The sequence below is a fragment of the Poecile atricapillus genome, chromosome 2 (assembly GCF_030490865.1).
Source record: "Poecile atricapillus isolate bPoeAtr1 chromosome 2, bPoeAtr1.hap1, whole genome shotgun sequence".
Classification (NCBI taxonomy): domain Eukaryota; kingdom Metazoa; phylum Chordata; class Aves; order Passeriformes; family Paridae; genus Poecile; species Poecile atricapillus.
In genome coordinates this window covers 38,714,082-38,735,912 of record NC_081250.1, presented here as the reverse complement: position 1 = coordinate 38,735,912, position 21,831 = coordinate 38,714,082, and the positions used below count along the sequence as shown (strand labels likewise).

Below are 21,831 nucleotides of genomic sequence, written 5' to 3'. Positions count from 1 at the left end.
GTCACGTTCCCAAGCCTCCAGGAGCCCGAGGCAATGCTCTCAGGCATGTGGTGCCATCCGCAGAATCACAGAATCATAGAACCTGCTGAGCTGGAAGGGACCCATCAGGATCCCATTCCTGGAGTTGGCCTGGAGCTGGAACTTGACTATCCTGGAGGCTCCCTTCCAGCTCCGGATTTGGATTGATTTGGATCTATGATTATGGATTTCTTTGGGTTTTTACTTACTTTTTTATTTGGGAGAGGGGGTGTATGTGTGTTTGTGTCTTGTGGGGATGTTTTGTGTGTTGTTGTTCGCTGGAGTTTCTTTTTTCTTTATTTTTCGGTTTAGTTTTTGAGGGTTTTTGTTGTTGTTGTTGTTTTTGTTTGGGTTTTTTTAATCATGAAGAATTACGACCTTTGGAGTAACAGTTAATTTAATTTAAAGCGATACGCAGATATCCCCGGTTAAGCAAAGAGGCGCGGAGTGAATGGAAAAGCCCGGGAATGGCGCTGCCGCGGGGCCGCCAGGGGGCGCTGCCGCGCCGCGGGCGGGTTCTGCCTGTGGGAGGGCGGGGAGGCCGCGGCTTCTCCCGGCGCCCCTTCTCTGCCGCGGTTCCCTGTGCCCTTTCCCTGCCGCGGTTCCCTGTGCCCCTTCCCTGTGCCCCTTCCCTGTGCCCCTTCCCTGTGCCCCTTCCCTGTGCCCCTTCCCTGTGCCCCTTCCCTGCCGCAATGCCCTGTGCCCCTTCCCTGTGCCCCTTCCCTGTGCCCCTTCCCTGTGCCCCTTCCCTGTGCCCCTTCCCTGTGCCCCTTCCCTGTGCCCCTTCCCTGCCGCAATGTCCTGTGTCTCCCGGGCCGCAGGCAGCCCTCGGTGGGCGCAGAGCACGGCCCTGCCTCACACCCCGTCTCGAGTGGCGTCCCGCCCACGCCGCGTGTACGTGAGCAGGGCCTGAGGTGTGGCGGAGGCCGATGGGCTGGGGTGATCCCACGTCCAGCAGTTACTCGGTGCTGCGGCTTACCTGCTCTCTCTCCTTCTGACCCCTGCCTGAACACAGCAGATGCGCTCGACGTTCAGCCCGCTGCTAGGGGAGGATATTGATTTCAAGGGAAAGGCTCCCTGTGTGAGGAAATGGTGGCCAAGAGGAAGCAGAGTCAGGGCTGTGGCACTGAATGGATGGAGAGAAATAAAATACACAATTTTGTTAATAAACACCAGTTTCTTACCATAAAATGACGATCAGGACAATTTAAGAGAGGTTCTACTTCCTCTCTAAAATGTCACTTCCACACTAACATTAAAAGAGCGGTATTTTCTGTTCGTAGAATCAGCAAGGTTGGAAGAGACCTTTAAGTTTATCCAGTCCAAACATCAACCCAGAACTACCACAGTAACCACTAAACCACCAAACCACATAATCCAGCACCAGATTGAGATGCTTCTTAAACCCCTCCAGGGATGGTGACTCCACAACGTCTCTGGGTAACCTATTCCAATTCCTGAGCACCCTAACAGTGAGAAATTCTATGTATTATCTAATCTGAATCACCCTTGTCTCAGCTGAAGGCCATTTCCTCTCTCACTGCAGTCACACCTCACTACATTCTCCTTTTGGGGAGTTGTAGAGAGGGATGAGGTTCCCCCTGAGCCTCCTCCAGGCTAAACAACCCCAGCTCCCTCAGCCCTTCCTCTTAGGACGTGTTTTCTTCACAAGTCTTATTACCCTTCTCTGGACATGCTGCAGCACCTCAATGTTCTTTTTTTAAGTGAGGTAAAACTCACCCAAAACTGAACACAGTGTTTGAGGTGTGGCCTCACCAGTGCTGAGTACAGGGCCATGTTCCAGAGAGCGTGACTCTTCTCAGACTAGTTTTCCACAGGCATTATTGGGGTCACTTGTAGACCCGGGATTTCTTACTTAAAAATTCTAATGCGATCTTGTCGCTATTCTGGAGTAATACCTATAGGATTGTCTCTGCTTGGGTTGGATTGTTGGTGCTTAAACTAGGGAGCGAGCTGGGATCATCCAGCTGGGCACTGTGTTTTGGGCAGGGATGGCTGAACAAGGGCATGCTGCCTGTGATGCCTCTGTGTGAAAAACGTGAGTGCTGGTAGAAATACTGACACAGCTGAAAGGATGTTGTCATAACTGGTATCCATGGCTTTCTCTCCTGGCACCAAATTAGCTTGCAGGGCTTTGATCTTTGCTACCAAACAGAAAAAGAGTATAGGTAGTATATCAGTGTGTGTGTGAAGATTCAGTTCTTCACAGCTGCAGATGTCTTGTTAATAAAATAGAAGACGTCATTGTTCAAAAATTAAGTGTTAAGTACATGTAGATTAGTTTTCTACCATATGAGTAAAATTGCGATTTACATCTCAGGACTTTGTAAAAGTCAGTAGACTTTTGGGTTTCAAATGACTGAGTAAGAATCAGTGTAACGGTGACAGAGAATTTCTAATTCCTTTGAGTCCTCAATTTTTACTGAACCCGAGAGTAATGGTAGAAACTGTAAAGTAGAAACCAGTTAGCTCCTAAAGTCACATACGAGACTTAGAGGAACTTCTACAAAAAAATTATGGAAAGTATTCCATGAAGTGGGCAGAAGCTTTTTTCTTTCAGCATCAGTAGGCACAAGCCTTTAGACATTGCTTCCAAGTCCCTGTTAACCACAGCCCCTCCAGTTCACCATGTTTTGGACCTGATTTACATTTGTTATCTCATGTAGCTAAGGAAAGTGCTTTGAATTTAATGCGTTAAGCCATCAGACATGGACCATGCTATTCAAGATCCAGAAGGTTCTGTCTTGGTTAAATGTCAATGGTATTCTGCAGACAAGCATTTATGAACATATTACATGGGTTTTTTTCCTTTTTTTTGGCAGGTGACATTGGTGACAGAAGAAGGACAAGAATGATTACATATCCATAACTCCCAGCAGTATGTCAGGTAATCATATTTAATAAGAACATCTGTTCAATATTTCTCGCCTTTCTGGAGTGATTATTGCTAAATATTTATTGAAAAATGCTTCTTTAACAATTTCATTGGTGCTGGGAGTGGAAATCTTTTCTCCATCCAGAGCACAGAGACATGGGACACATAGGAATCTTCCCCAACACTTTTGAAACTTTCATTGTCCTTGGTTTGCCTTCCAGAACCTAGTTGTGTTTTGTTTGGAATGCACATTCTGACTTCAGCCTTCCTATTGAGGCTGCCAGCACAGGGACAGTTTCAGCTCCTGCTCTAAGTTATTTTGTAACATGGACATATCCCCTGAGCTTCAAATGAGACAAACTTATTTTACATAGGTTGCCAAGTACACTTCAGAGAATTATTGACTAGGTCTGCAAGTGGGCTGAAGATCCAGAGTTGACATGACCATTAACCATTTTAAGCCTGCTTAACCATCTTATCCCTGCCAGTTGCAAAGCATCTGAAGGTTACACATAAATTAGCTGTGTCAGAACCCCCCATGTATCTAATCCCAGAACAGGGTATCTAGAAAGACATGCTTATTATGTGGAGGTGATGTAGAAGGCCAAAGAATTTCAGACTTCCAGAATTTTAGTATTCATCAATTTGCCTGAATAAATGTTCTATTGATACTGTTTGTCAATGTGTATATCGAGAGCCAAACGCATAAATAGGACTTTTTAAAAACCTGCAAAATACAGCATGTGCTACATAGGAAAAATCCTCACTAACAAGACTGTATTCCTGTATTGGTGTTCTGCTCAAGGAACACTTTATTTTTACTTGACTATGCAGATGAATTTTCTTTTCCTTTTTCCTAGAAGGCTCCCATCCATTTGTACTGGCCAGCAAGGGGTAACAGCTGCATTCACAAAGATGGTCTTCTGACTTTAGGTTTCTAGATAAGAGGTAGAGGGTAAAATTCATGGGAAGAAACAAAGTATTAAGTAAATACATGCTTTCAGAGTAAAATGTATTATTTGACAATATGAAAAGGTATGTCTTTTTATGGTTTCTTTGCTAACCATGGAAGCAGAGACAAATATAAGAAGGAAGCAGAGAGCGTTGAGGCATTTTGTGGAATGAAGTGGAATACTGACCCCTGTTTGGTGTGCCAGGCTCTTAGCATCACTGCCACATGAGGACTGGGAAGGCGTTACTGTCCTTAGGCTGCATTTGCAGGCCCTGCTAGAGTAGTTTTGCATTGTCCTGCAGGCATTCTGAGCATGGTGATTTCATTTGGCAAATACCTGTTTTGGAAGAATTTAAAGCACTGGCATGCAACTTTGTCTCTTCTAGCTCTCTGTTGTGCTCTCCCTTGTCTCATGCTAAACTGTGTTTTATGGCATTTTACTACAGGGCTTGACATTGCTGTGGCTTTGGAGGGAGCAGTTAACAGCTTCTGCTGTGTGATGGCAAGAGATGAGGAAGGAAACGCAGTGTACCCACTTTATCCTCACCTTATCTGTTGTGGCTTCCTGTGGAGGGTGGGTTTGTGGAGATTTTCCACTAGCACTCTAATCAGTCCTGTCTCCCTGGACTTGACCCTGGCAGAGCAGCTCTGCTAAGCTCAGAGAAACACAAAGCCTAATTGGAAGGACCTATATTTTCTGAATTTCTTTTGACAGAAGATGGCAGAACAAAATGTGGAAAGAAAATTATCGTCAAGGAAAAAAAAAAGAAAAAGGTTGAGATGGAGATGACTGTTCAGCTGTAGATGTCCAGCACTGTTTTTTATGAGCAGTTCATATTTTCTGTTTCTGATTATAGGAATGACATTCCCTACATGAGTGTAAATGTGAAGACAAGCATGGATGCAGTGAAAATCTTTCAAACACTATAAAAACTTCATAAATACCATGATCCAGAGCTAGACAATGGTCCTTTTCTAATGAATGATAATGGAAGTTTAGATTCGACTACTGAGTCACTGGAATATGGGAGCAGAATCTAATACAAAACCAAACCAGCTGGCTAAAATAACAGGCTGTATTATTCTGTATTTTTGGTAGATAATTCCTCTCCCCATATGTTATGTTTCTACTGCAGTATGTATTTTCCACTTGTAGGCACTGCCTGAAAGCCTTCTGGTTCTAGTGCAATCTAGAGAAATTGTAGAATTTGACCTTGACAGTAAAGCCAGGTTTTAGTACATTTGCATTTTCCATAAGAAAAATATTTTGAATCTTTTGACATCTCATCTTTAAAAATACATATTGATGTGATTATTTTATGTCCTTATAGCTTTTAATAGAGTTTTAATAGAGAGGGTTCTAGTTTGCCAAAATTATTTTGGAAATTTCAAAGTTTTGAGTATTATGGAAGGGTTTCAGAATTATAGAAGTCCTTACTTAAAAGTTAATAAAATTAATAACAGAGTGAATGTATGAGGTAAAATATCTGCATGCAAAAAAGCTAGACTGAAACACAAATATTAAATTAGTGAAATCAAAGCTACTCTTCCTTTTCCTGAGAATGCAGTTAGAGTTCATCCAGCAATACAGACAGAGTTATTGAACAAACTAATATTGGGTTTTTTATGTCCTAAGAAGCAGACAAGTGAAAAGCTGGACCTACAGGCTTTGTAGACAATTTTTATCAGTTTGCCTTTGCAACTCTGCCAGTTGTAGGTGTCAAGACTTACCTAACCAGTTGGTTTTTTACAACTACCATAGATGATGACCAAACATTGATATAAAGGGATGCTTCAGGAGAAGTGGACATAGTATGTCTTTGAGTATTATGTCTGAGATAGATGCATTCTGTTCTCATTAACTGAACCTTGGTAAATAGTTTTCAGATGAGCCATCACACACTTAAATGCAACAAAGCAAACCTGAAAGTTTAGCTTTTCTGTTTTGAAATTTTTTTTTTATTAAACGTGGGTTGTCTTCTGTAGAATCACAGAATGGCTTGGGTCAGAAAGAACCTTTAAAAGTGGTCTTGTCCAGCCCCCCTGCAATGAGCCTTGACATCTTCAACTAGATGAGGTTTCTCAGATGGCCGTCCAGCCTAATGTGAGTGTTACCAGGGCTGGGATGCCCCTTCCCTGGGCAATTTGTTGCAATGTTTTAACACCTTCATTGTGAAAAACTTCTTCCTTATGTCTAACATAAATTGACCCTCTTTCAGCTTAAAACAATTACCCCTTGTCCTGTTGCAAGAGGCTAAATATTTGTCCCCATCTTTCTTATAGTCCTCCTTCAGGTACTAAAAAGCCACAAAAAAGTCTCCCCAGAGCTTTCTCTCTTCAAGGCTGAACAGTTTCAAGGTTTTCAAGCTTTTGTTATAGGAGAGGTGCTTGATCCCTGTGTTCATCTTAGTGGCCTTCCTTTGGACTTGCAGATCTATGTCCTTCCTGTTCTGAGGACCCCAGAGCTGGATGCTCCAGGTGGGATCTCATGAGAGGGGAATAGAGGGGCAGAATCTTCCTTGCTCTGGTGACCACACTACTTTGGATGCAGCCCATGGTATGATTGGTTTTCTGGGCTGCAACAACAGTTCATCAGCAGTTTTACAGCTGACACCAACAATTGCTGTCCACAGAGTAATGTCTGAGAAAAAAAGAACTTCATCAGCATTATAAAATTAGCACTATCTTAGCAATAAATCAAGTTCTTTCATGTGCATACATTTGCACAATAGAATAGTAATATTATTTTCTCACTGAGAAAAATAGTACTTCCAAATTAATAAATATGTAAAATGATTTTAAAAGTTTCTTTCTATTTTAGCACTGTAATTAAGCTTCTGGTTTAGCATCACTATTCACTTGGCCATATCTATCACTGAAGGCTCCCTTCTGAATATTTGCTCCCAAAATGCAGGACAAACCTTGAGTCATATTTTCATCTTACTTTATTTACTAGAGTGAAAACCGAAGAGGAAATTCAAGAGTGGTTTTTAGAATCTAGAAAATAGTGTTTGTAGAATTCAGTAAATCTCATAATTTTTTCCTTCATGGCGGATGAAGAGAGAAGGTAAAGAGTGTAATAGTGGTTCCAGTAAAAACTGCAGCAATTCTTTCACTGATTTCAGTAAGGCTGGGGTTTTACTCTGCTTTTACTTGGGAGCTTCAAAATCAACTCAGTCATTGTGCTTCTACTCAAATATCCACATTGTTCTATTTGGTAATGACTATAAAGTTAGATCAAGATAGGAATTATAATAAAATTAAGTGCTTACATTGGGGAATATAATTTAAATGTCATAAATGCATATTTTCAGTAAGTAGAATTTAATATGCAACATTTCTTGAAACAGGTTCCTCATTTGGAGAAGAAAATTAATCAGCTTTCGTGCAACAAATCCATTTGAAAGCCAGTGTCTCCAAGGGTGTTGCACGTAGTTTCCAAGAACTGGGAAAAGTAATAGAATAGGAAAGGTACCACATTTTCTTCATGAGTCTTTTCACTGTAATGCTCATTACCCTGTAAACTTGACATTAATTCAGGTGGAGAACAGTTTATTTTTTTACATCAGCTGAGAAATTATTTCTCTTGAATTTCTATAATGATTTTCCTAGGATAATTTAATTTGCCATACATCACTGTCTGACACTTCTTTGCCTGCCAGACCATGATAAAATCCGACTAACTCAAGTGTATTATTTCTTTTAAGTAATGGACTTTTTAGGAGGACAGTAAATACTTTAATATAAGGTTTTGTTATGCCAGGATTCAGCAGCTTTGTAATGAGCTTTTGGGGATTTTCAAAAGGTTAACAAGATTTATATTGTGGGATGTTTTTGCATGAAGCTATGAATCACTCCATGATGGCTCTTATTACTTAGAAGCGTATTTCTGAATATGCAGTTAAAAATATCGCACTTGCTAAGTTCTAGGTTACAGACACTGGGTTAATTTTACCTTTTTTTTTTTGTTCAAAATTTAATATTTTTGAAAGTGCTTTGTAAAAGTGCTATATAAATACAAAAGTCAAGTAGTCTAGGAGACTTCTCGTAATGTTTCAAATTTTATGCTATTCTTTAATATATTATGTTTTCTTTCCAACTTTTGAATACCTGCTGTTTTTTTCACAAAAGATGACACATTAAAAAAAGAAAAAAAAGGGGGGTTATGATTACATTTCACAAAGAACAGAGAGAAAAAGCTTTTTTTTTTTTTGTAGTAGCAGTATTTTTTTAGTTTTGTAGCATTTGCTAGTAATTTTAGGTACATTTCATTACGTTAATGCTGATATGTTTTTTTCTATTTTGTTTTTGATTATCTAACAGTATATTTAGTCCCTTTCTATAGTAGTTTTAAGCCAGACCTGTTTCTGTGGTTAACTCATTTTTCTGATATTTATTTCTGGTGGGAGCAGACTGTTGTTTTTGAAATTTTGAGTGTATTTCTTAGACTGTGTAGCTGTGTACTGGCATCAGGTTAGGAGGACTGCAAAGTGTTGTCAACATAAAACATACTTGTTCATTTTGCAGGCAAGAGGCTTTTAGAGTAGTTATTTAGAAGGAGTAAAATGTCCTTCTGTTTTTCCTAAGTCTTCTCCAATAACCTATAAAATAAAGCTCTTGGCTCTGCTTGCCAACAGGAGTTGCAGTCTGCCATTTTATGATCTTCAAAAGCTGACCACAGCTGCTGTTTAGTTCTAATAACTGTATGTCAGAACAATGAGCTTACAATGCTTGTCCTTGCTATTGATCCCTATATAGAGGCTTTATAGAAAGGACTGTAATTTTTTTGGGGAAAAAAAATTTTTGTAAAGCTGTGGGTAAACTGTGGGATCAATCCAATCAGGCATTTTCCAGTTATTTCCATATAAAAATACATTTTACATTCACTAAATGCACTTCTCATTATGTTCTTTAAAAACATCAGATTTGCTAGAGTGCTTATTGTAAAAGAAGACAAATATTTAAGGAAATGTGTAAATGTTGCTGTACACAAACATCTTTCACTATTGCTTTGTTGTGTTTCTGAAAATGGTTTAGACCTGTACCAAGCTTGAATTTATTTGAAGTTAAAATAATTCTCTCCTCACATCCAAGTTTGTCTTTCTTTCTGAAGAAGCTTTGACTGCATTGTTTGTGCAAAATTTGTTTGTTTACCTTTTTTTGTCTTTAACAAATTACATATTTGTAAAGACTGCTAGCTTAGTACCTTTGTTTGTTTTACCTGCCCATTACTCAAACCTCAGTCCTTCATTGGGAGGTGTTATTTCAAGATACTGGCTATCTCTGTAAGCTGTTTTAGAAACAAAATAGCTTAAACTGTTTCACCACTTTCAAAAAAGAAAGAGCTTCAATTATGTGCATGTATCCCCAATATTTTGTTAGCAAGCAGCAGCCAAATATGCTGTCCACTCCCCAGTGGGAAGAAGTGGAAGGTCTAATGGGAGGTTACAGGAAGACTATGTGAGTTGATTTGAAAGCTCATGAGGAAAATAATATTCAAATCAGGATTTTAGAAAAAGGTGGCAGTGATCTGAAGTGATTTGTGGAAGTAGTTTGAGTGATTTCCTAAATGGTTTCACTGTAACTTACTTGTTTTTAAAGATCTGGTTTATGTATTTTGAGCCATATTTTGAAAATGGTGTTTGTCTTCTCCCATTTATTTTCGTAGGTTCCCAGGCATTACAAGAACTATCTAACACAACATGAAGAGAGTAAACATCCATTAACATTCCCGTATTCACACAAACAGCAGTCTGCAAAATGAGCCCTGGAGAGGTGGATTGCTGTCTGTGGGGAATTAAATCAATGTTGTTTTAAAACAAACAGAGGGAGGTGGTTCTGCACATGAAGAGACAGAGACTGGAATTCCTTGCCAGAGAGTGTTGTGAATACAAGAAATGTGCACAAGAGTAGACTGGGCTGTAGTTCAAAGAGAGAACTATTGGGTATTGCTACATTTTAGAAAGGCCACAAGGGCTCAGGCAGTTCCTTGGGCTGAGGAGTAGCTGGGGATTGAGATACTCTTGGTGAGAACTCTCATATGTGCTTGCTTTTTTCTTTCTCTTCCCTGGGTATCCACTTATGACTCCTGTTGGAGAACAGCAGCCAGGTGAGCCCTGTGGTTCAGGTATAGCTTCTTCTCAGAAAAACTACTTCCCATGTGTCATGCAGAACTATGAGAGGGAAGAATGCATTTAGCATCTATGTGGCTGTACTGGTTAGCATTACTGTTCTAGTTCCATGATGTGTACTGGTATTTTGCTGCTTTTCCCTATGTAGCTTTGTTCATTCATTTCGTTTGGTGAGTTTGTTTTATCTGTTGCTGCTACAAGATTTTATATTGGTCTATACTATTCCTGTTCATCTCTCAAAGGATGGATTTTCAGAGAGCTCTTTACATACCAAAACCCTGAACTCTGAACCATTTGCTTTTCTGTGCTCAGAACCTGCCTCTGATTAACTTACAGGTGAACTTTCGTGTTCTTCTGGGTGTTCTTTTTCTCTGATGAATTTTTTCTCTTGTTTAGAAATTTGAGCATAATGTCAACCTCAGCTCTTGATATGTGTAATATTACTTTAAAAGTTAATGGACATTTAGTGTGTTTTTAAAAAGTGCACTGATTCACAGAGAAGCTCATTAAGATATATTAAGAATGAGGATAAAGCTATTGCACTGTTTATTACAAGTTTCCTAATATTGCCTTTTCTTACACATTAGAAACTGTTTACAAACTTTATTGTAATTATTGGTGTGCTCTTCTTTCATGGTGATTTAACACTTGTCCAAAAGATTGAAAATATTGAAATTTAATCTTGAAATCCATATTCTAAATGTAATATTTAAATATTTTATAATATTGCCACTGCTAAAACAAGTAGCAGGACAACAGTCCTGGATTAAATAACCCTGGCTGTTTACTTCCACAAACATACACATATGCATATGTTTCTGAAATATTGAAAACCACCTAATGGTTTCAGTAGACGTTGCTAGTTCCACCTGCTACAGTTCCTTTCAGTCTACAATTTTTTTCTTATAGGCACTGTAATTTTTATATTTTAAAAATTTAGGAAAGAAAACACACGTTCTCAAAGGTTTCATTTAGCACATTTACAGAGGCAGAATTTGCATATTTAAGAAGAGTCTGGCTAGTCTGTGTGAGCTGGGCTCCATCCTTCTGCTTATTCAGTGATCATATGAGCCTAGTTTAAAAGTTGTGAAACTCGATTGTGAAGTGTTTGCCTCTTTTTTTAAGGAAGCGTAAGGAGAAAATGCTGTGCTTTTTTTGGGGAGAAAATGGAGGGGTAGGAGAGAAGAAGCAAAATAAATGAGAGAAAAATAAAATGCTGTGAACTGACAGCAAGATTAATGAGAAGAAATGAAACCTTAACCTTGTCTTGCACAGATGGTTTTGTCTTTCCCAGCACAAACACACATGAAAACTTTATGTGCTTTTACTTATAGTTACTTTGTGTGGTTTAAAATGCTGGAACAAAGTATGAATTAGGTGTTAACTTTACTGGGGACATGTCCTTTAATTGTAGCTTGGTTGCTTTTTGCTTTTTTCCTCTCATCAAATCATCAAGTAAAAATCCTCTTGTGTTATTTTACTGGGTCCATACAAAGCAAGGCTGGTTCATCAACCTACTGTGCACCCCTCAGTCCTAATCCTGATTACATTTGCCTTAGTTGATCTCTCTGAAGCCAACCCACTTCAGTGTCCTTATATGCTTGCATACTTCAATGGAAAAACAAAAACCCCAAACAAGTAAAGTGCTTTTGTCTTTGCTGTTCTTTTTTTTTTTTTAGTAAACCTCAAATATCCAAAAAGCAAAACTTTATTATGTACGTTTTGCAATCAAGTAAGTTAATGACAGTTCAGAGATCTCTTAAGTTGCTTTCCCACTTGCCACTGTTTTGATCAGCTGCAAATTGAAATACTGTATAGAGAGAAATTTCAGTGGAAATTCTGCTGTGAGCAGTTTTGGAAGGTAAAATAACTTTTTGTTGTTAGAGGAAGTGTCGTTGTAACTGGGAAAACAGCAATCCTCTGACATCCCAGAATTGTTAATTTACCTTTTGCCTAAGTGACAGCCTGTTGCTGAGGGTGAAAAATAAATGTTTTCACTCCCCCAAAAAGTGTGAGCAATTGTAGTCAGTCTCTGAGGAGCAGGGACTGATTGCCTGTGTGGTCACAGCAGCTTTCATCACCTATGGATCTAGCTGTTAACTGGAGCTACTGTGGTATAAAGCAGTAATAGTAATAATGGTAATGCAAATCCAGCCTTGACTGCAACAGGGCAGATCCCAAGCAAGGAAAATCAGTGTAGCTCTCAGGGCACAGCAGTGGGAATTTAATGCAATGCCTCTAAGGTTGTTGTGAGCATGGGGAAGAGGCACTCTTTCAGGGTGGTTTTTGTCCTATTTCGTGCAGTCCGAGTTTTTATCAGGATTAGAGTTCAGTGTTAGTATACAGCTCATTCCAGCAGGAAGCACTGTCCTCCTGGCTGGCTGGCCACCAACTTATATCTTTCTGGAGAAACAACTTAATGCCTCTCTCCACTTGAGTTGTGCTAAAAATGGGAGAGCTTTTTATATCTTGTTCCTTTGATTGCTGAAGGCAGATATTAGTAGAGTATTGGGAAAAGAACCCATATAACTGAGATGAAAAATGGATTGTTCCATATTTTTTTATAGTCCTTTATATACTCACATTCAGATAACACTGCATGTCTGAGAACAGGCCAACCCATTAAGGACTATTTGCTTTGGCCTGCAATAAAAGAATTCTGGTTATCCTTTTAGTTAAAGCTTAATGGGCAGTTCATCTGCTAAAACCTTTCTCCTTCTATAAAAACAAAGTTCCCTTTAAAAAAACCTTCTGATGGGAGATTGAGGAAATCTTTTGACCTGTTGACTGCTGGGATGCCTGTTATTTCTACAATGCACATTTTGAAGTTGCTTGATGATTCTTTGATGAGAAGAGCTCTGGCTCAGCTTGTTAGTCCCTCTTAACTGAAACAGGGCCTGTGGTTTTAGTCATGGTTCAACCCAGTAGGCTGTACTGCTTCCTGCCTTGATTATAGACATTTTAACAGTATCTAGAGGGAGAGAGAGACGCTTCTCCTACAAGTAAGGAGTGGAGACAAAATTACATTACCATCCTTTATCAAAGATTTTGCGTTGACAAGACCAAGAGCAGATGCAGGAGATTTCAACTGTGCTTTTCGTTAAAAAAAATTTAAAAATAATTTTTTAAAAAAAATTTAAAAATACTTTGAGAAATTCAGGCAGTATATCTTAAAACCAATGGAGTAGAATAAATAATGTAGTCCTGTCATGAAACTAATTTAACATTATAATAAGATTAATGGTAATTTAAGACATAAACATATGCTGTGCCACAGTATATGAAGTGCAAGAAAAGGACACAAAATATACAAGCCCTCAGTGGTAGTTCCTTGCAATTTAATCTTTGACTAGCAAAACTTGAATGTGAAATGCCCCGGGTGACTGAGGAGAATTTGTGAAATAAAATGGAAACTTGTAAAAATAAATTAACTGTAGCTAACATGGCAGACAAAATAGTGAGACAAATTTCAGAGGGAACTAAAAGGAAAGGAGAGATACAGCTTCTTGATGTTTGGCTAGCCTTGGTAAACTCTGCTTGGGTAAATTCCAAATGATGGAAACTGTAATAGAATCAATTTCTCCTCATAGTTTAAATGTGTGTATAATAATATTTCAACATCCCGCAGATGCTTTGCAAACAAAGAAATTGGAAAATATGTTTTGATTTTATTTTTTAAATTATGAAGGGTTTTGAAATTCCTTGTTAAAGGTGAAAATCTGTAAACCTTGTGTGACACCCTGTCTGAATTCTAGGGGAACAGAATTTTTACCATAGTCATGAATGTATGGGTTTTAATTAAAATCAAAGGTAACACGCATCCTCATGGGCTAAAAGACAGCAAAGATGGCCCTTAATATCAAAGATAAATTTGGGGAAAGATATAGATATTTTTGCCTGATGATGTTGAACAGCCTGGATTATGAATCTCTGATCTTGAGGACTAATAGCAAGACCTGAGTAACTGAGGATATATAACTGACTTTTCTAAACAAGATCAAGAATTGTGTTGCATCACTGGCCTGCTCAAGGAGCTGATAAAGCATGGATCTATTTATAAGTGTATTATAGAAATACCTATATTTTTAATATATATATTTCACATGCCTGACTTACATTTTGTGAAGATGAATTATCATCCATGCAGGGAGATAATTAGGCTGTGAAGGAACTCAAGGGAGAGTAGCGTTGTACTGAGCCAGGTACGCTGTTCGAGGTTGTGCAAAGTCTAGAGGAAGGGTGGGTTGTAGTGCATAGTTCCCCTTCGTGCCACAAAAAATGAGTTATCTAAGTTCAGATCTTAGAGGGAAGTTCTCAGTTCCCAGAGGGTCTTACCAAAGAAATCCTATCTCTCCCTCTGAGCTTAAGTTTGTGAAGTCAAGAGAATATCAGTGTTCAAATTATGAACAAAAGTTTTTTATTCTGTTCTTTTATATATTTTTTAAAATTGCCTCGTACTTCTGGGTTACTTTCAGTATTCTATTTTAAACTGATTATCCTCCTACAGGTGATATTCTCTTGCCATGTTACCTGCATTTAGAATTAGTTTTTAATTTTACTTAGAAAATCAAGTCTGAACTAAAAGCAGATCTATAAAACTAGAAGGAAGTAGTATGGGCAAATTATGTAGGTAACTTACCCGCCCTTTACATTGAAGTCCATGATGCCAGGTACTTTCTCAAATTTTTTGTTATTCATGTCCAGCTGAAACAGAGTAGAAGAAATGGAATTGTAGCTTCCAATGTCAGGTGAGCTTGTATTCCTAGCAGAAAAAAGGTGTTTACATCTAAAATTAAATAACATATATATATATCCTATACATGCAGGAATTAACATAGGATAACAGTATTTTAAACTAACCATGATTAAGTTTTCTGAATTTATCCTGTACTAACAATATTCCACTTAAGAGAAATCCTAAGACAAAGGATTCAGAAACAGCAATATTATGATAGATCTGGTAACTGAAATCCAAATTTACTTTGAATCCTTTTTTTTTTTTGGAAATTAATGACTTAATATGCACCTACTTACTAATATGTTACTTTACTGAGTGAAATGTATGTAAAATTCTTAGGTTGATTAGAACAGCAGAATCTTACTATGATTAAAACTACTGTGGATATCTTTCAACAAATGTCTGGAATTTGCTATTTTCTTTATAGAAGTTAAACAGCTGTTTTGTATTTGAATTTTGTTACATATAATACAAAATAAAATAATTTATTTCAATACAAAATATGATCTTTAATGGATAATTTCTACTGACTTAGTTTTGCTGCCCAGAAACAAAAATTGGGCTGTGTTAGTTTTACAAATTTGTCAGCTAGTGGTATCTCAGTTTCTTCTATACCAAAGAATAAGCAATGACCAATTAGATAAAATCATGCAGCTTTGGTAGTGTTCATTATCCACACTGGAGCCAAGTGTCCGTGCTCCTGTGATAAAATTAGCATCTCTGATACTCCACTGTGACCAGAGGCAGAGAAAGGCAGTAGGTAGCAAAAGCGGAACTGCTAAGCATGCCCACATAAGAATGTCACACTTAGGTAACAGAGTGTCCCTCAGGTCAGCCTACGATAAGAGCAAAGTCAAACAAGGCTGAATCCTTGATGTTTTGTGTTTTAAGTATCTGAAAATTGTTCACGACCAGCCTCGACCTACAAGACCTCAAATGATCATATGAGCAAGGCAATAAATTGTGGTAACTTGCCCTGGGGCCCACGTTGTAGTTGCGATGTTGTGAAAGTTACATCTAGTGTTAGCCTGTCCATATAGATCTGCCTGCTTTTTCAGGATTCTCAGACAGGAAAATTTTATATTCACTTTTACCGAAGGGGAACTATGGTGGCTGAATGGGCATGGCTGAAAGGTTCTGCATCGTATCAGTGCAGTCCAGTGGAGATGCGCGAGAATACCACAGCATCAAGAGAGCTGGGGAACCACTTGCATTCCAAAACTCCACACCTGAGCAAGATTTTGGCAAAGCCTACAGTTCGTAGCCCTGCAGTATTTGCCAAACATCCAGGACGTGGCCTCCTGTTGTGGGACAGACTGATTCACCTTCCTGACAGAAATCAGAAATGGAATGTAGTGGGCACAGAAAATCGTTTCTGTAGGAAAAGACACTTCAAAAATTATGATATCCAGAGGAATGGACAGCAGCTTCCGCAATGTCTACATGCTTCAACTTGGACTAGTACAATTTTACAGCCAGGCCATACAAAAGCAAACTTTCAAATCATGTCAAGTGCCCAGGAATACCAAAAAGAAGAAAAAAAGTGTAAAGGTAACTGACATTGTCATGCAGAGCACAGAAAATGCTGTATTTAGAAAAAAAACAAGACAAAGCAAAACCAGGTTATGTCTTTGTTTACTGTCAGGGGTTTGGCCATTGGTAAAAGCATTATTATGTGGGGATGTTTTCGTGCTACCAATCTTTTTTAAATTTTTTTTTTTCATCAGTGGTAATTGTGGTTTTTAGTTTTCTATTAAATTTAATAGCTTTGTGAAGAGCCCTTATGACAATGCAATTAGTACTTACTGGGCTTTTCTGTGTGATACCTAATAGAAAATAATATCTCTTATTTTTGAGCTTTTAAAAAGCATTTGTTCCTCTCATTATGATCTTTATAAGCTGATCAAAAATCTTTTCTGAACCTGGCCTTTTTTTAATGCAGCATATCTTTGATATATTAAAAATGAAAAGACAAAAGAAAGTATTCTTTTCTACTTCCAGGGTGTTCAGCTCTCACCTGTGACTGTGTTGTTTGCCTTCTTTCTTGTTATTAACCATACCCAGAGCCTCAGTAAGTGCATGTATAGAGCGCTCAAGTGGGACTTCTTGTTAGGAATATTCTCTGCCTCACTATTCAGGAGAATAAACCATTTTCTCTGAGGTAGGTTGTTTTGTTCACATCAGCACAGCATTTAAGGAATTCCTTTTAAGAATCACAGTTACTAAGGTATTAACACAAATGAAGTGCTTAAGTTATTCCTCTTTAAACTTGGATAAATAGTTCTTTATTGTTCTTTGCCTAAAAAATAATTATATTGGGAGGTGGGGATTACAAGTTGTTTTCTTTTACTTAAGTTTTGCGTCACTCCAGGAAGAGAGATTACAGTGTCAGGCAGGATATCACCTCATGAAAAAGTTAAACTGGTCTAAGTACCTGATTTCTTTAGATTTAGTTGTGCTTTACCTCAGAATGCCTCTTTGCTAACAGATGTCAGGTGTTGATCGCTTTAACGTCTTACTAAGGGCTATCAGGAGGCTACCAAACCCAGACAGTCCTATCCAGGAGCCTGCTAATTATGTTATGCCAAGCTAAATTAACCTGTTTTCTGCTTGGTTTTATTTCTGAGCAAATGAAACTTCTTAACTTGATGTTTTCATGTGAAGTTGAGGCAGGGAATGACTCAGAAAAGGTACATGTTTTAAGTATTGTCCATTACTTTCTCAAGAGATAAGCTCTATAATTAGCTGATGTCTGCTAACAGGGTCTTCCAATTATGATATATGAGGAGGCTTAACAAACTGGGTTGTCTGGGTCACAGGTCTATAATTACTCTTAGTAATATTTGTTCAGGGACCATCTTAAAAGTTGTCAAAACTATTCAAGAATTTTGTTTGCGCATTTGTTGGCCGATGTCTCAACCAGCAAACGCTTTCTGACGAGACTGGGTGCTACCTATCCATGTCAGTACATATCCATGTGCGAGAAGAAGCAAGCACAAACCCTGGAGGAGTCCTGATCAGAAAAGAGCAAGCTCCATTCTCTTTTTACTAAATTTATTCAAGGTGTCGAAAATATTTTGAGGGATAACTGGAATTGTAGTGAATCTGAACATTTAAATATAAACTATGACATTCTTTGTTATTCAAGCAGACTAATGAGTCTGAAGTATTTCAATAAAAGGCACATCATACTGGCATTTTATGAGTCACAGACAAATTTAGTGTCATATCATAACCGAGGTGCACTGGGGTTTGCGAGAGGAACAGTTTTAGAGAAATCGCTAACTTGGTACATGTAGAGAAAAGAGGTGTGCTATTGTCTAAGATTTTCCTGTGGTTTGTACCACTAGTTTGAATTTTCCTGCATCTGTTTCAAACCAAAGGAAATCATTTTATGTCAGAAAAATTTATCTTTTTTTTCCTTCAACTGCTACTATAAGTGCAGCATAGACAAAATGACAATTTTTGTGATATAATATCTTCCACTGAGACATACTCCAGGAACTGTCAAATGCTGTTGTGACTTTTCAGCGCTAGAATTCCATAATCCTACGTACCTTGTGATTTAGTCACACGTAGAGTTTTCAAAATAAGATGAACACCATGAGGAGTTAATTTTCTGTTTTTGTAAATGCTTGTTTTTATTTTGGATTCTGATGTTTTAGGTTTTCTTAGCTTAATCTCTAACAGTGAGTTTGCACAGCCTTACTTCTGAGAGACCATTTTGCATCTTTGGTAAGAGTGTGCAAGGTGAATGAATAAGGTGGTGCAAATACATATATTAAAGAGAGATGGTAACTCATTGTTTGGGCACTGAGATAGTGGTATTTGACAATATACGTGTGTTGTAATAGCCACATTAGTAGTTCTGCTCAAAAGCTGTAGCAGTTTTCAGTATATTTTCCTTATGATATGGGAAGATCAGTCTGGAATGTAGCCCATGTTATGAAAGTGCAGATTTGTGTTTGCTCAGGAAAGCAGTGATCTATTTCGTTTTTCTTTCCCAAAACCATCAAAGGTGGCTGAGACAATTCAGGCAACAATAAAATCTATAAATAGGAAATATAACGGTTATTTTGTAATGTGTAAAAATTTGTTTTACACAACTAGGAACTGATAATACAGGCATACAAAACTGTGAGGAGCTCAGAACAGATTGTTTAATCTTTGCAACTACACATTTAAATGTGCAAAATTTTTTTACTAAATACTGTATTTTAATTCATCTTTATCCATGAAGTGTCTGAACAGCAACCAACATAAGATCCTTCCATTTGGTCCTTCAGAAGTAGCACTCTGCCCTTACGGATTTGAAGGCTCTGCAATACCTCCCACGTATCGACACTGCCGAATCTTTTAGAACGGCGTGCAGGGGCCCTGTCTGCAGCGTTGAGATACCCAGGACTCTAGACCAGGGGTGAACAGTTTGGAAAAAGTCAGGAGAATAGGACTCTTGCAGGTAATATGCCGCAGCAGATTAAATTGTACTGCATTAGACTTCTTTTTTTCAGGGACCTCTGTTGGTTGGGCTGTAGTGTCCAGGCTGTAGTGTCATCCACAGGATTTTTGTCTTTCCTTAACATTTCTGTGGGTTCATTTTGGTGGGTTTTGTAACCAAGCTAAGTCACTAGAGAAGTAAGTGCATCTTAATGGGGGTATTTCATTGTTTGTAATTAAAAGTCTTAGTCATAATTTGTAAAAAGGGAGTTAATGAAGGGCTGAATGGTGTAGCGTAAGGCGGTCTCTTCTGCTGAAGCCCCCTTTCAGGCATTCTCGGCCTGATTTCTGCCTACCTAGTTAATATCACTGCGCTAGACTTCTGATTTACACCAGGGTGAGTATATAAAAACCTCTGGGGCATTCCAGACACATGTTCAAAAAGGAATACCTGCCTTTTTTAGAGCAATGGACTAACACCTTAGAATGTGAAAGGTTCACGCTTTGGATCCTTTGCTGTTACAGTATCAAAATTTCTGGTTTATCCCTGTTTGCCTGTTTGCTTGAAGGGTTTATTCTGATGGTGATTAACCTCCATGTATTCACATAATCTGACATGTGTGAACTAATAAAATTCAAAATGTGATATTAAATTGCTGGAGGCAACAAAAGCTCAACATGACATGATGTAAAGTCACGAATATTCAAATTGGAATACAAAAGAAAGAAAAACTGTTAATATAATTCTACTCCACTTTCAGACTTTTGATATAGACACTGTCTGACTGTCTTACATCAGACAATTTAATTCAAAGGCATACATGAAATTAACTTACAGGATTGGACCCTAAAAGATTAAAATGAAAATATTTTAGGAATATTTCAGTTTTTAAAATCTTTGCAGTATTGTTTTAACTGATTGGTTTCCAAGGGAACAATATGCAGAACTATAAATCTCTTTAATATTAGCATATCACAGGTAAAGAACCCACATTCCCTGGCAGTGTTCATCTTTTTTCTATTTTTTTTTTGTTTGTTTGTTGGAAAAGTCTTACATTCATTTTTAATTTTTTCCTCATCCTTCACAGTTTCATGTAATTTCATTTCCTTGTGGTATTAAAGGAACTCTTGACAAAAATAGTACATGTGACACATTTCTAAGCATTATTGATACAGCAATAGAAAATAAGAAATGTTTGAGGGATTTATTTTGGAACAGAAAGTCACAGGCTGTGCCATGTTGAAATACTATTTCCTCAGGTGCCTTCCTGGCTGGAACAACTCTATCTACACAAGATTTTTCAATTCTGTTTAGTTTTTCAGAAACAAACATAAATCCAGTCAGAGGGGGGAAAAATCAAGAGAAGAAAAGATTAATGGGAATTTTGACTTTGCTGACAAAGCAAATCCACATGGTAAAAATTCTCACTAAGAATTTAAAGTCCAGCTCTCCAAAGCTTTTCTGAGTGGTGTAAAAGTATCAAGATATTGTGCTCTGCTAACCTGTAAAACACAGCCTCACCTCTGTGGGAGCTCTACATAAATTCCTGTTGGCGGTACTCAGGATCTTTCTATGGTCAATGAGTAACCAGGCACTGTACTTGGGAATGTTTTATTGGAAGTGTGAAGTAAACTCAGCAAGCTCTATGTGTTACACACACCACAGTATTACCAACCCATCACCTTAGTGGGAATGGTTTGGGGGTCTCGGTATAAACAACTGTTGTAGAATTTCTTGAATGAAACAGGCATTTTTTATGAAGAGCTGAACATCCATCATTGAAAAATCAGATCCTTCATGATACATGTTTTTTACCGCAGACAAACTCACTGTTTGTAAAATCTAGATGATGGGCCTGAACTAAAACGAATATTAACTTTTATTGTGTGCTTTTTCACGCTGTATTTTACAGTGGTATTTGTTGAGTTAGACAATGGTAAATTAATGAGGGTTCATTAGGGTTTTATTTGTTGAATTTCAATAACTGTTTGTGATCTTAATGAAATAAAATGTTTAAATTATTAGAGTTTTAGCAGAATAAGTTAATTTTAGAGGCAACTTCATTAACTTCCATAGCAGTGATCTCAACAGAGTTCAGTTTGACTTACTAAATGTATTATTATTTTATGAGCAAGTTGATAAGAAATGCACATTAAAGATGCTTCTTTTATAGTTAGAGGGGGAAGAAGAACTCCAAGTATGAATTTTAACTTTTCTGATCATTGGAAGGACTTGTCCTGGATTTGGTAGTTAATTAGGCACTAACTGCTTATTTAGATAGGTTAGATACAGTGTATGTAGGAAGGTACATTTCTCTGTTGGCTGGTTTTATTAGTCTGAAATATTTAGCAATATCAGATAGGAAAAAAATCCAAACATGTCATGTCCAGTTCTTACCTATTGCATTGAACTTTTGAGGACTATTTAAGAGTATGTTCATCAAGATTGTTAGATGAATACTTAAGATCCTAGAAGAAAAAGGGCCAAGTTACACGGTCATTTTGGCAATCCTATAGTTTAAAATAAGTGAAATAAGGAAGCTCTCATCAAATCAGTAGTAACTCAGCTCGCTAATAACAAGAACAGATATTAGAAAGGGATATTTTGTTACTGTTTTGCTGTGCTGTAAAGAAGAAACATGTTTTTCCTAGTTAAAAA

General features: G+C 37.9%; 1 protein-coding gene across 13 annotated transcripts in view; it reads left to right on the top strand.

Annotated features, from left to right (window-relative positions):
- Window positions 1-21,831, top strand: part of THRB (thyroid hormone receptor beta) — a 156,383-nt gene that overhangs the window by 103,573 nt on the left and 30,979 nt on the right. For 12 of the 13 annotated variants that reach the window (XM_058832711.1, XM_058832720.1, XM_058832718.1 and 9 more), the window contains one exon: window positions 2,862-2,926. In XM_058832711.1, the coding sequence (XP_058688694.1) occupies window positions 2,920-2,926 (7 nt within the window). In that variant the 5' untranslated portion in view covers window positions 2,862-2,919. Of the gene's footprint in view, window positions 1-2,861; window positions 2,927-15,841; window positions 16,287-21,831 lie in introns of those variants that run through there. The other variant, XM_058832706.1, reaches the window with a different exon arrangement.